This window comes from Melanerpes formicivorus, unplaced genomic scaffold (assembly GCF_026170545.1).
Source record: "Melanerpes formicivorus ecotype bairdi unplaced genomic scaffold, bMelFor1.0.p_v2 SCAF_58, whole genome shotgun sequence".
Taxonomy (NCBI): Eukaryota; Metazoa; Chordata; class Aves; order Piciformes; family Picidae; genus Melanerpes; species Melanerpes formicivorus.
Window position 1 is genome coordinate 3,382,740 of NW_027142410.1, and position 14,642 is coordinate 3,397,381.

The window sequence follows — 14,642 nt, forward strand, 5'->3', positions numbered from 1 at the left end:
CACACTATTTTGTTTTACCACATCAGATGAAAAACACTAAGTGACATTTGCTAATCAAAGCTGTAGCTGAACACCATTAAGAGGTACCTGACCAAAATGTCACAGCCAGACAAGGAACGTGCCCAGGGAAGATGTGTTAACAGTTTAAGAAAGGAGGCCAACCTCACTTGACATCTACAGTAGCACAGTGGTTCCAGAGTTCTTTTCTCTACAATTAGCATTTGCCTGAATCAAGGTCTTATTTACCTGTCTGTCTCTGAGGGGAAACCACAATGATATCCATCAGTCCCTCGACATTGGCTAGTACTGTCTCTTTGTTCCGCCCTGAGTATTTATCCACTCTTTGGATCGATTTGGTCTGCCAGTCAGTCCAGTATATCCACCTGTCCTGCTGCTCAGAGGAACAGCAGAGAAAGATCATTGCCATTAGCACACTTAGCCACATAGACACAGTATACTCCTAAAAAACACATCCCTGTGGCAAAAGGCTCAAAAAAAACCCCCAAAACAACAGGCCTTTTCAATCCTTTCTTCTCTTATCATAAAGAGGATAAGAGGATTACTAAGCCTGCACCCCATGGGTTTCAGACAATTCCTTTGCTAGCTCCACAGAAAGGTTAAAAAAATCAACCCACATCCATCTTGATTTCCCCAGACTATCACTTCCCTATTCCCAAGTTCCACTGTCCAAACTCATCAAAAGACCAGGGAGAACAGTAGCAGCAGGAAAACCTACCTGTGTCAGGGCAAAGGGATGTGACACCTGGCTGACCAACACTTGCCGTAGCTTCCCATTGAGATCACAACTCTCTATGCGATCAAGATGTGCATCCACCCAGTAAATCCTGGAGGAACAGGGAAAGAGGTGAGCATCCATCCATCCAATCCCCTCTTTACTTTCTAGTCATACACTAATCAAGATGAAACAGTCAAAAAAAAACCCCAACCCACAAACAACCCAAACCCACAGCACTACTCCAATGAATTAAGCTAAGGCAGATAAAAGAGTGAAATAAAATCATTGCATCCCTTTATACAGGTGCAAGAAAGGCTTTCACTGACCTCCTGGTGTCATAATCCAAAGTCAATCCATTAGGCCATCCTAGATCTGTGTTAATCAGGATTTTACGTTCAGAGCCATCCAAGTTTGCCCGTTCAATTTTAGCAATGTGACCCCAATCTGTCCAGAAGAGGTACCTGAAGAGATAAAAGACAAGTGTAAGAAGAAAAGAACATTTCATTTAGCCTAATGAAAGTTGAAGTTATGAATTAAACTGCCAGATTCTACAAGTTAAAAATAAAAAGGATCACGTGGTCTGTAGCTTACTTCTCCCAGCTATCTGCACAGCCTTCAAATAAACTGTCTGCCCAATGACATCTGCCACTCAGAGTCAGCCCCTAGCTGGTACCTGCAGATTGACACAGCACATCTCTTCCTCCCGTAATTTCCTTTTCCAATCTGCCTGTGCACAGCCCTTCTCCCTGACCCACCAATACCCCACACCTACCCCTTCTTGGGAAAGACTGCAATGGCTCGGGGCTCATCCAGGCTGTTATTGATCAGCACTTTCCTGGAGCTTCCATCCAGTCTAGCTACTTCTATGGTATTGCGTCCAGTGTCTGTCCAGTAGAGGTTCCTGGCAACCCAGTCCACTGCTAAGCCATCTGTGGTCTTCAGACCCTGACCAATAACAGTTTCCATGTTGCTGCCATTCAGATCAGACCGCCTGGATGGAAAAGAATGACAAATGGCAGTGAGGAAAGTGATACACATGATGCTGTGTACCCAAGACAAGATGTAAGTAGTGTACTGCCAGCACCTCAGCCTCCCCAGTTTACTGGCACACTCCACAGCTTACTGACACAACACATGTAAGCTGGGTGATCTGAGCACTGGCCAAGCAGATGACTGGCACTCACCTGATGACATCAAGAAACACATCTGTGTAATATATCTTGCCATCCACACTATCATAGTCCAGAGAAATGACATTGTTGAGCTCGGGGACAGGTATGTGCACATCTGTGTGGTCAGTGGTGTCCAGCGAGATACGGCGGATGGAAGCACGGCTAGAGAAAAGCAGGTAGGTCTCTGGAGAAGAGTCACACGTCTGCTCATCTCTCTTCAGCTGGATGCCCGTGGGGCAGGCACAGGAGAAGCCAGTGGGGTGAGGCAAGCAAAGGTGGGAGCAACCACCGTTACGGACTCCACACTTATTGAAGCCTGTAGAAGAGGAGAAAATATTGTTTAAGCATCAGTGTGGTCCCACAGAACAAAGTTGTGTTTTAAAAGCTATACACATGCACAACTTGCTAGCAGCTGAGTTCATCCCTACCATACTAGCCTTGCTGGGAGTGTACACAGCCTTTCATACAGCAACTGCTCCCTTCCCTTCCAGGATTTGTGGTGAGTATAGGCATGGTTAGGCAAGAATAGGAAAGCATAGAAGAAGGGAGAGCACTAGGATCAAAATCTCGACCTGCACTCCTTGCTAATCATGGTTTTCCCCTGGAAAGAGGAACAGCTAAATGCTGCTAGATTCGCACAGCTACAGTTTAGCTTTATTATTGCTGCAAATAGCAATGCTGACAGAAAGATCCAACCCTGTGGGGAAGCAGCGTGACAATGCTCCAGAGGCCAGGCTGACAAAGAAGCTTCTGTTTCAACTTAGCTGCACACAGTGGCAAGTAAACAAAGGCATCAGAGAAGCCTGCTGAAAGTGCCTGACATATTAGGGTCATATCCTTTTCCACAAAAAATTAGGGAAAAAAAAAATACAACACACATTTACCAGGTGGGGCAAGTCCAGAAGACAGGTGCAGGGAGTGGGAAAAGACATCAGGGGTATGACAGCCAGAATTTTGATGAGCTTTAAGTTACTTTGTAAAGTTACACTCTCAAGAATAACGTTCTGCTGTTAGCAGCCACAGGAGAAGCAGCACAGAGTTTTGCGTGGAAGTCAAAACGAAGGCACAGCGCAAAGCAACAACTCCCACTGAAGAGCAAGGAAGCAAGATGGGGTCATATAGGGTCCCCAAAGACTCGCATAAGGAATCTGACTCTGGCACAGAATACTTGGAGAACATATTAAGAGCAGAGATTTTGTAGAGCCAAGTGGCAAATGGGAAGATAAAGCCTGAAATGTTTGGACCAATTACTAGAACTTGAAATAAGCAACTAGCTTAAGAGAAATCAGTGCCTTCTGAGTTTAAAACAGGGAAACTATCCAATACCATTTGACTCTGGTGAAGCTTAACAGAGTCATGATTCATTCAGTCCTCTTAAGAAAGTGGCTCTGCTGTGTGTGAGAATGAAGTTGTCCCTGCAATCCAGTGAAGCAAATGGGATGATGTGGTCCAAAAGGCATGCGCTAATAAACACATGCTGGACCCATGGAGCTGGTAAACAGTGGGAAGCACAAAATACTTCAGCAAGTGGGAAGAAGAAAAGAACAGCTGATTTTTGAGGAGTTATTCTACCATTCATGCTTTACACCAAAGGACTGTCTTCAGTGACAGCTCTGACGGGCTCCCCTAGTCACTACATACACTGATTTGGGAGCAGCCTACAAACTCACCCAGGGGCCGTGCCCTATCAACCGCTTGAATATCCATGAGGCCAGGCAGGTTTGCTCTCACCAGGATGACATTGGCACCAGTGTCCTTGTCAGCCCTGTGAATGCTGCGAGTTTGCCAGTCAGTCCAATAGATGTAAGAGTCCAGCAAAGTGAGGCCATAGGGATGTTGCACTGGAGACAGCAGGGTGTGGCGGTTAGCACCATTGAGATCTGCAGCCTCAATCCGCTAGAGAAAGAAGTAAACATCAGCCCCACATTCAAAACACCAATCCTTCTGCTAGCAATCACTGTAGCAACTGAAAAACAGGGCCTAAGCAAGCAATGTTCCTCAATTCCACCCTCCCCACATGCCACACTCTCAGAAAAGCTTATGTTCCTCTTGCTCTTCTGAGAGCTTGATCACGAGCTTCAAAACAGCTCCCTGGCTACCAAAGACCCAATGACAAACAGTGCTGAAGAACAGAATCAGACCTCAGTATGCGCATCAGCCCAGAGCAGCTGGGACCCAGCTTTATCCACTGCCAGTCCATTAGGCCAGCCCAGGTTGTTGCTGATCAACACCACACGTCCAGAGCCGTCCATCCCCGAGCGTTCCAACTTAGCATTCTCACCCCAGTCTGTCCAGTACATATACCTGGGGAAAAGCCAGCAAGCATTATGAAAAACAGATCAGAAATCCTGTTCTAACCCCTAGATAGTCTTGATGGTTGTAAACACTAACCCCATCTCATGGTATAAAGCTATTGCCCGAGGGCTGTCCAGGTTCTGCCAGACCAGGACTTTCCTCATGGAGCCATCAAGGTTGCCTACTTCAATCCGGTTTGTCCCTGTATCTGTCCAATATATCTTCCTGCCAATAGCATCCACAGCCAACCCATCTGTAGTCAACAGACCTGAGGAAACAGAAAGGTGTATTGATCAGTGCTTATCCTCCCAGCTTAATCAGCAACTTCTAGTATTCCCCTTGGGCACCTCATCAGCTACCTGCTTTAGCCTTTGCTTGTCCTTCCACCAAAACCATGAAGATTATTCTACCAGAGTATTAGCGAATTGATCTTTTCATGCTGCATGAAGGTGGGAGGCTCCCAGGCCAAAACTCCTCCTACCTGTAGTGATGATGTCCTCAAACTGGGAGCCGTCGAGGGCAGCCCGGCTGATTTTCCGCAACGTGCTGTCTGACCAGTAAACCTTTCCTGGGTGGGAGAAGAAAGAGAAACTTGAACAAAATCTCACAGCAAAACCAAACCAAAACAGAGAGTAGAACTCTGCTCAGATGGCAAAGAGCTGGGGCAGGCTGCCTCGAGAGGTTGTGGAGTCTGTCCCTGGAGGCATTCCAACTCCACCTGGATGTGTTCCTCTGTGATTTACTCCAGGTAACCTTGCTCTAGCAAGTGTACTGGACTAGATGATCTTCAGAGGTCACTTCCAATCCCTACCATTCTGTGATATCCCAACAAGCAAACTCCATTAAAAAAACCCCAGGACTACCATCTACATTTTCTGCATTCAAACCAGATCTGACTGCACAAGAATAACAGCTGCACAAGACTATTAAGCTAGTGTGATAAAATAGTACAAACGATCTGTTCCCCAAAAATATGTAGGACCACCGGCACTCCTCTGACCCTTACACAAACCCAGAGAACAGAAAACACATTATTAGCTGGTAGTATAGAGTGTCACACCTGGCTTCTCAAAACGTCCCAGAGGACAGCAATCAGATCACCTATCTTAATGTACAGCAGCAAGTTTATGTCCAGCAGAGCACTAGATGAACAGCCAAAGTTTCAGGGATACTGTTATAAAAGGCTTCATCAGGACAAAAGTTTGCTTAAATCCAAAATACACAGGAATAATACTAATAATAATAAACCAGGTTGGAAGAGACCTTCAAGATCATCGTGTCCAACCCATCAACCAATCCAACCCACCAAAACAACTAAACCATGGCACCAAGCACCCTATCAAGTCTCCTCCTGAACACCTCCAATGATGGTGACTCCACCACCTCCCCGGGCAGCACATTCCAATGGGCAATCACTCTCTCTGTATAGAACTTCTTCCTAACATCCAACCTAATCCTCCCCTGGTGCAGCCTGAGACTGTGTCCTCTAACCTCACTCAGTACAGCAGGCAGCTTTTCCCATGCAGTTGGGGTTCTCTTTCCTATGTAAGGACATTCCTTTCATAGAATCACCAAGGTTGGAAGAGACCTCAAAGATCATCGAGTCCAACCTGTCACCACAGACCCCATGACTAAACCATGGCACCAAGTGCCACGTCCAATCCCCTCTTGAACAACTCCAGGGACGGTGACTCCACCACCTCCCTGGGCAGCACATTCCAATGACGAATGACTCTCTCCGTGAAGAACTTTCTCCTCACCTCCAGCCTAAACTTCCCCTGGTGCAGCTTGAGACTGTGTCCTCTTGCTGGCTGCCTGGGAGAAGAGACCAACCCCCTCCTGGCTACAACCTCCCTTCAGGTAGTTGTAGAAAGAAGTAAGGTCTCCCCTGAGCCTCCCCTTCTCCAGGCTAAACAATCCCAGCTCACTCAGCCTCTCCTCGTAGGGCTTGTGCTTGAGGCCTCTCCCCAGCTTTGTTGCCCTTCTCTGGACACGTTCAAGCGTCTCAATGTCCTTCCTAAACTGAGGGGCTCAGAACTGGACACAGGACTCAAGATGTGGCCTAACTGAATACAGGTTAGAATGACTTCCCTGCTCCTGCTGGCCACACTATTCTTCATGCATGCCAGGATGCCATTGGCCTTCTTGGCCACCTGGGCACACTGATGGCTCATGTTCAGCTGGCTGTCAGAAAACATTTGCAGCACGTACTGGAAGTAACAACACTACCCAAACTCACAACCTACAGTAAGATCTGTGCTTGGATCTTTACTCAGACATTTAGTTATGAAGTCACTTGTTGTCTTTCATCTAGACACACTAACTTCAGACCTTCATAAGGATCCACTCCAATTGCAATTGTGTTCTTCATGGTGACGTTGGCTGAGACGACAACATCTGCAAAGTAGGGAATATCCAGAGAGACCATTCGGATGTCAGTCCTTCTAGCAAAGATGAGAAAGCTGGTCATTCCTGCAGAGAATTGGACAGCACAGGTATCAGCAAGGAACAAGTTCAGTCAATTGCAGACATTTACTGAGCATTCTGGAAGTGACATCCACTTCAGTGGAAAAGGGAAAGTCTCATACAGATCTCAGCTTAGGGGAAACCTGGGTAGATAAGGCTTTACTGAATTTTACTTCTTTACATTCAAGTTGAAAAGAAGTGCACTCATGGAAGAGTTACTTCTGCTAATACACATGGGAAATGGAGACTTAGAAGTCAGAGTTTTTTTCCTGCTAAGGAGAAGACTTTAGACTCGAGGTGAGGAGGAAGTTCTTCACCAAACGAGTCATTCGTCATTGGAATGTGCTGCCCAGGGAGGTGGTTGAGGCAACGTCCCTGGAGGTGTTCAAGAGGGGATTGGATGTGGCACTTGGTGCCATGGTCTAGTCATGAGGTCTGTGTTGATAGGTTGGACTTGATGATCCTTGAGGTCCTTCCCAACCTTAGTGATACTGTGATACTGTAAAAACTGGATGTACCATGGCCTGAAGCCAAATCCCTTCCACAGTCCTCAAAAAGAGGATCCATGGGAGGAGTGTGTATAGACCTACTAAATAATCCACCTCAAAATTGGGGCAAAAGTATGGAGAAAAATGTGACATCTGGTTTAAACACCCAACATAATTTCAAGGGAAAAAAATCCTTCTGCAGCAATCCAGTTATCAGTTAAGTTTCTTCACAGTAATTCCCACTCAGGAGGTACAGACATCACATGGGGCTTTCAAGGGGTAAAAGCAGATAAGCACATGAAAGTGAATTTTGTTTTCTAACAACATAGGAGCAAAATGTAGCTGTGATACAAAACTACAATGAGGATCTTACAGAGAGGACTCACCAGGAGAGCAGGTCTTGCCATCAGATTGCAGGTTGATTCCAGTAGGGCAAGTACAGCTGTAACCTTTTGGAAGAGGTGCCAAAAGGCACAGGTGACTGCAGCCTCCATTGTTAACTTTGCACGGTGTATGTACTATGGGAAAGAGGGTAAGGGATTCATCAGCCAGCAGCACAGGCACAAAAAAGGAGTGCAACAAATACAGAAATACATTCTAGAATGCCTTAAATACCAAGCTGAGAGTTATTCTTATGCTCCCATATTCCATCCAGAGAAGGGGGAATATGACAAGTGTGAATTCACCCTTGCAGGAGAGCTGGGCCACACACCAGAGCCTTTGTAAGCTCTCTGCTCAGCGTGGCTCGGGTAGAGCTCTGTACCTGGTGGCCTGTGCCGGTGGAAGACGTGAATATCCATCAGATTCTCCAGATTGTCCTGCAGCGTTTCCCGGGCCTGCCCAGTCCTCCTGTCTGCGCTCTGGATGCTTTTGGCCTGCCAGTCCGTCCAGTAGATTCTCTCACCATACAGTGTAAGTCCAAAGGGGTGAGGGAGATTGCTCCCAATCAGCACCTGGTCAGAATAACCCCCAGACCCCCCCCCCAAAAAATCATTACTAAGAAGTCACTAAGGGAAAGAGGCTTCCCTTTACCCCCTGCTTGACATTGTAATGTACAGTCACAGTAAAAGAACAGTGATGTGGCAACATTAGCCCTCAAAAGGAGGTTCTCTCACACACAGTTTGCAACTGAAAGGGAGCTCTTCTCTCCCAAGGAAAGCAGCTCGGCATGTCTTGATTTAGAGTTTTCCCTTTCAGTTGGAGAGGCAGGGGCCACCAGCACCCTGTGCTCTAGGACAGATCATCATTTACATTAGAACAGGCGAGCCCTAGGGAAAGCTTTGTGGCCACAGATCCTGCTTTCTACCAGTCTGTAGCCTGCTCCAGCTCCTATCTGCAACAAAATAGCCCAAATTTGTTTCAGAAAAACAAAAGAAGTCTCTTCTTGTCCCATCTTCCCCCAAATTAACAACCTCTTTATGGCTGTTTAGACTGAGATGATGACTAGATTATGTTAATGACATGAAACCAAATTCCTGCCACATAAACATAACCAAGCCTCGGGCTTCTGGACTGCCTCCTAAAGATGGCTTCCTTACCTTCCTGTTGCTTCCATCCAGACTGGCATACTCAATGGTCTTCATGCCTGCATCTGCCCAGTACAAGCGTTGTGACTCATAGTCAATGGCCAAACCATTAGGCCATGTCAGGTTGGAGGAAATGATCACCAAGCGGTTTGAGGCATCCATACCAGCACGCTCAATTTTTGGGCTGGGTCCCCAGTCAGTCCAGTACATGAACCTGAACACAAGCCCAGAAAGAAGTGAATACCAGCACTCCTTCACTGACACCAAGGCCAGGCAGTGTCACAGAGAAAGAAGTGAGCCTGGTACCTTCAGGCCCTAACAGAAAACATCATTAGACTAATTGTATTCATGTCCAGCCATGGGTTCTTGAAAGATCATACTCATACACTTTCTACTGTCCATGGGCTGACCTAATTTCAACACTGTGACAAAAGTTCAAGACAATAGTTTAAGGTCTAAAACTTAACTGAGTATTTACCAGTCTCTACCATTGGCTCTTTCTACTCTTACTGCATCAGTCTTCCAGGAATCCACTCAAAAGCATAGCACACTCTTTTGAAGACTTTCAACACTTATAACTCTTTTCCCTATTCACCTGTGACCATTTGAGGCTGTCCCCTTAAGAAAGGGAATATTGTAGTCAGATGTTTGTAAACGAAAAGACGGATCTAAACTAATTTCATTGGTAGAGTGGGAGGAAGCACCTTCTGAACTGGGAGTGCAGCAGGGTATCCTGGGCATTCCTGCACTTTTCTGGTCAGCCTGTCTTCCCCCTCCTTCAGTGGCAGCAGCTCTCTGTTCTGGGCTTTCGGCCAAGGCTTGACCTTGAAACTGATAAGCTGCAAGGCCTGTATTAACTGCTTTCCAATTAACACATAACTGCTTCTAACTTTTTTCTCTTTTCTCTCTTTCTAACCCTCTCTGGGGAAAGGGGGAGAGAAGGGGGAGCAGAGGTGGGGAACCCCCTCAGCAGAGGCGGGGGGAACTCTCATTTCTGTGCTACTTTATTGTATATTTTTGTATATATTGTAAATATTGTAAATTTTGTATATTCCCCTGCATATCCTATACTGCTTTTGTAAATATACAGCACCCACTGCTTTGATAATTCAGCTGTGAATTTTTTTCCCTTTCCCTTCAATTTTTTCCCCTCTACTCCCAAGGGGGTGGGGGGGGAAGGGGCCTGGCCTTTCCCTTCCAACCCTACGACACCACCCTACCCCCAGTTCTGCATCATCATATCATTTAGAAGCAAAATTTGTTATTGAAACCAGTTGTTTCTGTTCCTCTGCTCAGGTTTGCTCTCCATGGCACACTTGATCCCTCAATACTCTGACACTGCCTTGAAGCCAAGAGGTCACTAATATTGTAGATTGCTTGAGATCAGTAGTTATTTTCCTGAGGAAATCCTTCTGATTGAACCCTGGTTCAGCAGAGAGCTTGAACACAAATTCAACATAAATCCAAAATGAAGAAATAGCAAAGATCTAGATGGCCCCATTCCCCACACTTTTTGTACCACATCTTTAGTTATTCTGTCCTCAGGATAAACAAATGAAAACACCAGCAAGCTCCCACAAGCTCCGTGGCACAACAAGCAATTATCCCTGCTTATCTTGCTCTATTAGCATTCAAACATCAGGTCTCTAATTTCAGTCAACAATGGCATGAGAGAGGACAACTGCACAAAACCAAAGAACCTGAACACCTCTCGACAAGCAAGAATTGCCACGTCATCCCAGAAAAAAAAAAGGAATTTCTCACCCTCCAACAGGGTCCACCACAATATCTCTAGGTCTGTCTAGGTTCTCCCAGATAAGAACAGTTCTCATGGTCCCGTCTGTGTTGGAGACCTCTATCCGATCCGTTCCTACAAAAGAAGAGAGAGAGAATGAGAGAGAAACCAAAGACCTGTGAAACTGCAAGAGTCAAGGCAAAAAATACACCAATGCACTCCTCCTCAACAGCTATCACTCTTCATAGCTGGAAGATAGGTAAGAAATATGGCTAGAAAGTGTCACCTCCCATTAGACTTCACAAGTCACCTTGGTGGCTGCCACCAGTTAAGGGACTCCTGTATGAATGTAAACCAGCTCTTTTCTAAGCCCCCAAGGTATCTATGAATGCACAAGAGAACACCTCAAAAAGAACCATCTTCTTTATGAATTATGACTCTCCATCAGGGAACATCTCCAAATACTACCTGTTGCACTCCAGGATGCTGTTAGATACATAACAGGAGGAGACTCAGGGGTGACCTTATTGCTCTCTACAATAGTTGTAAGGTTGTAAACAGGCAGAGGTTGGTCTCTTCTCCCAGGCAGCCAGCACCAGAACAAGAAGACACAGTCTCAGGCTGCACCAGGGGAAGCTCAGGCTGGAGGTCAGGAGGAAGTTTTACACAGAGAGAGTGATTGCCCATTGGAATGGGCTGCCCGGGGAGGTGGTGGAGTCGCCATCACTGGAGGTGTTCAGGAGGAGACTTGACAGGGTGCTTGGTTACATGGGTTAGTTGATTAGGTGGTGTTGGGTGATAGGTTGGACGCGATGATCTTGAAGGTCTCTTCCAACCTGGTCTGGTCTATTCTATTCTATTCTATTCTATTCTATTCTATTCTATTCTATTCTATTCTATTCTATTCTATTCTATTCTATTCTATTCTATTCATGCTCAATCACAAGCTCTTCAGCAAGCCAACAGTAGTGCTTGATTTCTAGTACAAGCCTTTCTACAGAATTAATACTAGGGATAGTGGAAAGACAAATTAAACCTAGGAATCCATCTCAATTCCCACTTGTTAGAAGCACACAAGATGAAACTCCAGTTATTGCTAGACAGAAAGTGAAAACCTGGAATGAGACAGAACAAACTACCCAGCTGTTCTTCAGTTTTCATGACTATTAAGGAACACAGAAGCCTAGATAAAGCAGAGGATCCCAGTACCTGCATCAGTCCAGTAGAGTTTGTTGGTGACCCAGTCAATTGCCAGTCCAGCTGGACTTTCCAAGCTGGTGTCCACAACAACCTAAATGAAAAAAATATTCTTAGTGAGGTTAGACCTTAGGGAGAGAACATTTACACTATGCACTGTTCATTCACAATGTTAACTTCCAAAGGCGAGAGCCAAAACAGAGCTATGCCATATGAGACAGCATTAAGGACCTAGAAGCTCAAGTAAGTCTCACATTGGGAGAAACATCTAATTTTTACGTCTGTTCAAGTCTACAGCTCCAAACTCTGAACTCTGTCCCCTCATTTATGGCAACATTAACCCAAGGACACATGCAAAAAACATTCCCAAGGAGCATGGCTCTCATTCCAAATGTAGTACAAGAGCCTTTAGCAATTCTTCCCTTCAAATTTTAGGGCTACAAGAAGAGCATTTCCCACAGCTTAAAAAACACCATCCTTTGTGACTCAGCAACGACCTGAGGGGAGATTGTAGCCAGGTGGGGATTGGTCTCTTCTCCCAGGCAACCAGCACCAGAACAAGAGGACGCAGTCTCGAGCTGCACCAGGGGTGGTTTAGGCTGGATGTTAGGAAGAAGTTCTTCCCAGAAAGAGTGATTGGCCAGTGGAATGGGCTGCCCAGGGAGGAAGTGGAGTCACCATCACTGGAGGTGTTTGAGAAGAGACTGGATGAGGCACTTAGTGCCATGGTTTAGTTAATTAGATAGTGTTGGGTGATAGGTTGGACTTGATGATCTCAAAGGTCTTTTCCAACCTGGTTAATTCTATTCTATTCTAATTCAAGGAATGCAGGAATGTGCACCAAACTTGTGTTTGATCTCAATGATCTCAAGGCTCTTCCCAGCCAGAACTAGGCAAGTTAATGAAGAGCAAAGCATGAACTTCAGTTCCTTAGGAAGTCTGCGTATCCTAGTGGCTTCAAATCTGTTGCTCATGGAGTCTCCTGGCTAGACGACCTCTATGTGTAGCTAACACTGTACCTCCTGGCTCGATCCATCCCATTTTGCACGGCTGATTGAGTCGGTGCTAACATCTGTCCAGTAGACATAGTCATCCTTCGAGTCCCAGTCTAGAGCCACGGCGCTGCGAACGTCAGCCAGGGGGATGACATCGTCTGACAGGTCATCTGTGTCAAAGCTGATCCGACGGATGTCCATCCTTCGGGCAAAAAGCAGGAACTTGTCAAGACCTGATCAAAGGTCGAAAGGTCTTCTTTTAATTTCTCTAAGTTCAACAACACAGTGATAGACACAGACAATTTCTTGCTATATCCAACCTTAAGCACTGGCAGGCCATGGCCCAGGATTTTACTAGCAGCAAAATATCACTGGGTGGTTGTAGGGTGGGCAGGGGGGAAACAGTAGTAGGAAGCTGTCTCCTGGGGGTAATCTAGGCTGAGGGAACACAGTCAACCATATTTTCCAGAGAGAATGGCATAGATCTCCCTCCAAATCAAATAGTTACTCAAGAAGAGCCCTTCAGAGTCTAGGGACAGCTAGTCTAATTCTCCCACATGGTTGAAAATCAAGAGAAACTGGCAATCAAGAGGACTGAATTTTTGTTCATCACTGACACAGCTTCTATGGGATTTTTAGGGAAACAATCAACTGTGACAAGTAGCATGTCACCAATAACAATCCTGAGATAGGGACCCATGGATGGAGCTTCTCTGTATTCTCACCCACCAAGCCTAGTGAGGGCAATGCAAAACCAGAGAATGCGTCAAAAAAGGTAAACCACACTCTGGCAGGGCCCTCACTACTGACTCAGTCTATCCAACTGTATATCCTTGGAAGCAACTGCTGCTGCTTCCTCCCATTGCCAACCCCTTGCCACCCACTGAACATACGAGCACGCAGGCTGTGGTCCCACCTCACTTACTCTGGGCACAGGCATGGCTGCTGGTCTTGCGGAAGCCTGTGGGGCAGGCACAGGTGTAGTCCTTGCTGCTGGGCAGGCAGAGATGAGTACAGCCCCCGTTGTTGGCCCCACAACGGTTTCTCCCTGCTCAAGTAGCCAAAGACAAAAACAACCACGCATAAAACAAAGAGTAGAGCAAGAGGAAGGACACCAGTCAAGGTGTCAAGAGCCACATGGGTTAAGATAACTTCTCTACTCAGAAGTTAACTGAGTAAGGAAACAAACTGAAGTACAAAAACTCCACTTGTAGGGCTCCATTTTAAAATAAAGCATTTAACTGAACCCACTCCTAGAACAGATTATGGCAAGTGATGAGGAATAAGGAGTCAGTCGTCACTAGTGCCCATTTATGACATCTTTCCCCCCCCTTCCCAACACAGCTCTTGAATAAACAACCACAGGATACTTCTCACTGAAAAGCCTCCACTCCCACGTGTCAGCAGAGGGAGCTGTGGTAACACCTAACATCAGGTTACCGGGGCTGAGAGACCTCTGCCGCGCTGTCAGATGGAGCAAGATCTCCAACAGCTGTGGACAGAGGTGGTGGTTGCATCCATACACTAGGTTCAGGCCTGCCATTACCCTGCTTTACAGGGTGGTGGGTGGCAGGAGGTCTAATAGTGGCTCCAGTAGGTCTCTACCCTCTCTGCAGTTACCTGCTGGCTGACGCTGAGGATGCAGTGTGTGGATGTCCATAGGGAAGTGGAGTTTGTTGCGGATGATCTCCTGGTTCTTGCCTGTGAATTTGTTGGCACTGTTGATGCTCTTGGTGTGCCAGTCTGTCCAGTATAAACTGTCTTCAAACACAGTGATAGCAAATGGATGCGGGAGGCCTGTAATAGACATCCAACACAGAAATGCAATCAGATCCAACAGGACTCAGGATAGCAGGGAGACAAGGGAAAGCTCTTCTCTCTGACCCTTAGGCCTTGCCACAGTCAATCTGCTCAAATCCACGTTACACTAACATAACAGACAATGCATCTCTCTTGTCTACCAAAGATGGGGTAGCAAAGGCCACCCTTCAGCAGTAGCAGAATTCACCCCACAGTGGAAGAACGGGAGGCA

At 46.3% G+C, this 14,642-nt stretch overlaps 1 protein-coding gene across 3 annotated transcripts in view; it reads right to left on the reverse strand.

The window, feature by feature from the left end:
- LRP4 (LDL receptor related protein 4) overlaps positions 1-14,642 on the reverse strand; it is a 98,202-nt gene that overhangs the window by 10,080 nt on the left and 73,480 nt on the right. For 2 of the 3 annotated variants that reach the window (XM_068161530.1, XM_068161532.1), the window contains exons 15-32: positions 14,231-14,407; positions 13,536-13,661; positions 12,635-12,843; positions 11,628-11,709; positions 10,448-10,553; positions 8,696-8,897; positions 7,921-8,110; positions 7,544-7,675; positions 6,535-6,675; positions 4,685-4,771; positions 4,300-4,471; positions 4,050-4,212; positions 3,579-3,804; positions 1,921-2,224; positions 1,509-1,727; positions 1,063-1,197; positions 737-845; positions 247-391 (exon numbers count right to left, since the gene is read on the reverse strand). In XM_068161530.1, coding sequence (XP_068017631.1) covers positions 247-391; positions 737-845; positions 1,063-1,197; positions 1,509-1,727; positions 1,921-2,224; positions 3,579-3,804; positions 4,050-4,212; positions 4,300-4,471; positions 4,685-4,771; positions 6,535-6,675; positions 7,544-7,675; positions 7,921-8,110; positions 8,696-8,897; positions 10,448-10,553; positions 11,628-11,709; positions 12,635-12,843; positions 13,536-13,661; positions 14,231-14,407 — 2,925 coding nt within the window. The remainder of the gene's footprint in view (positions 1-246; positions 392-736; positions 846-1,062; positions 1,198-1,508; positions 1,728-1,920; positions 2,225-3,578; positions 3,805-4,049; positions 4,213-4,299; positions 4,472-4,684; positions 4,772-6,534; positions 6,676-7,543; positions 7,676-7,920; positions 8,111-8,695; positions 8,898-10,447; positions 10,554-11,627; positions 11,710-12,634; positions 12,844-13,535; positions 13,662-14,230; positions 14,408-14,642) is intronic. The other variant, XM_068161531.1, reaches the window with a different exon arrangement.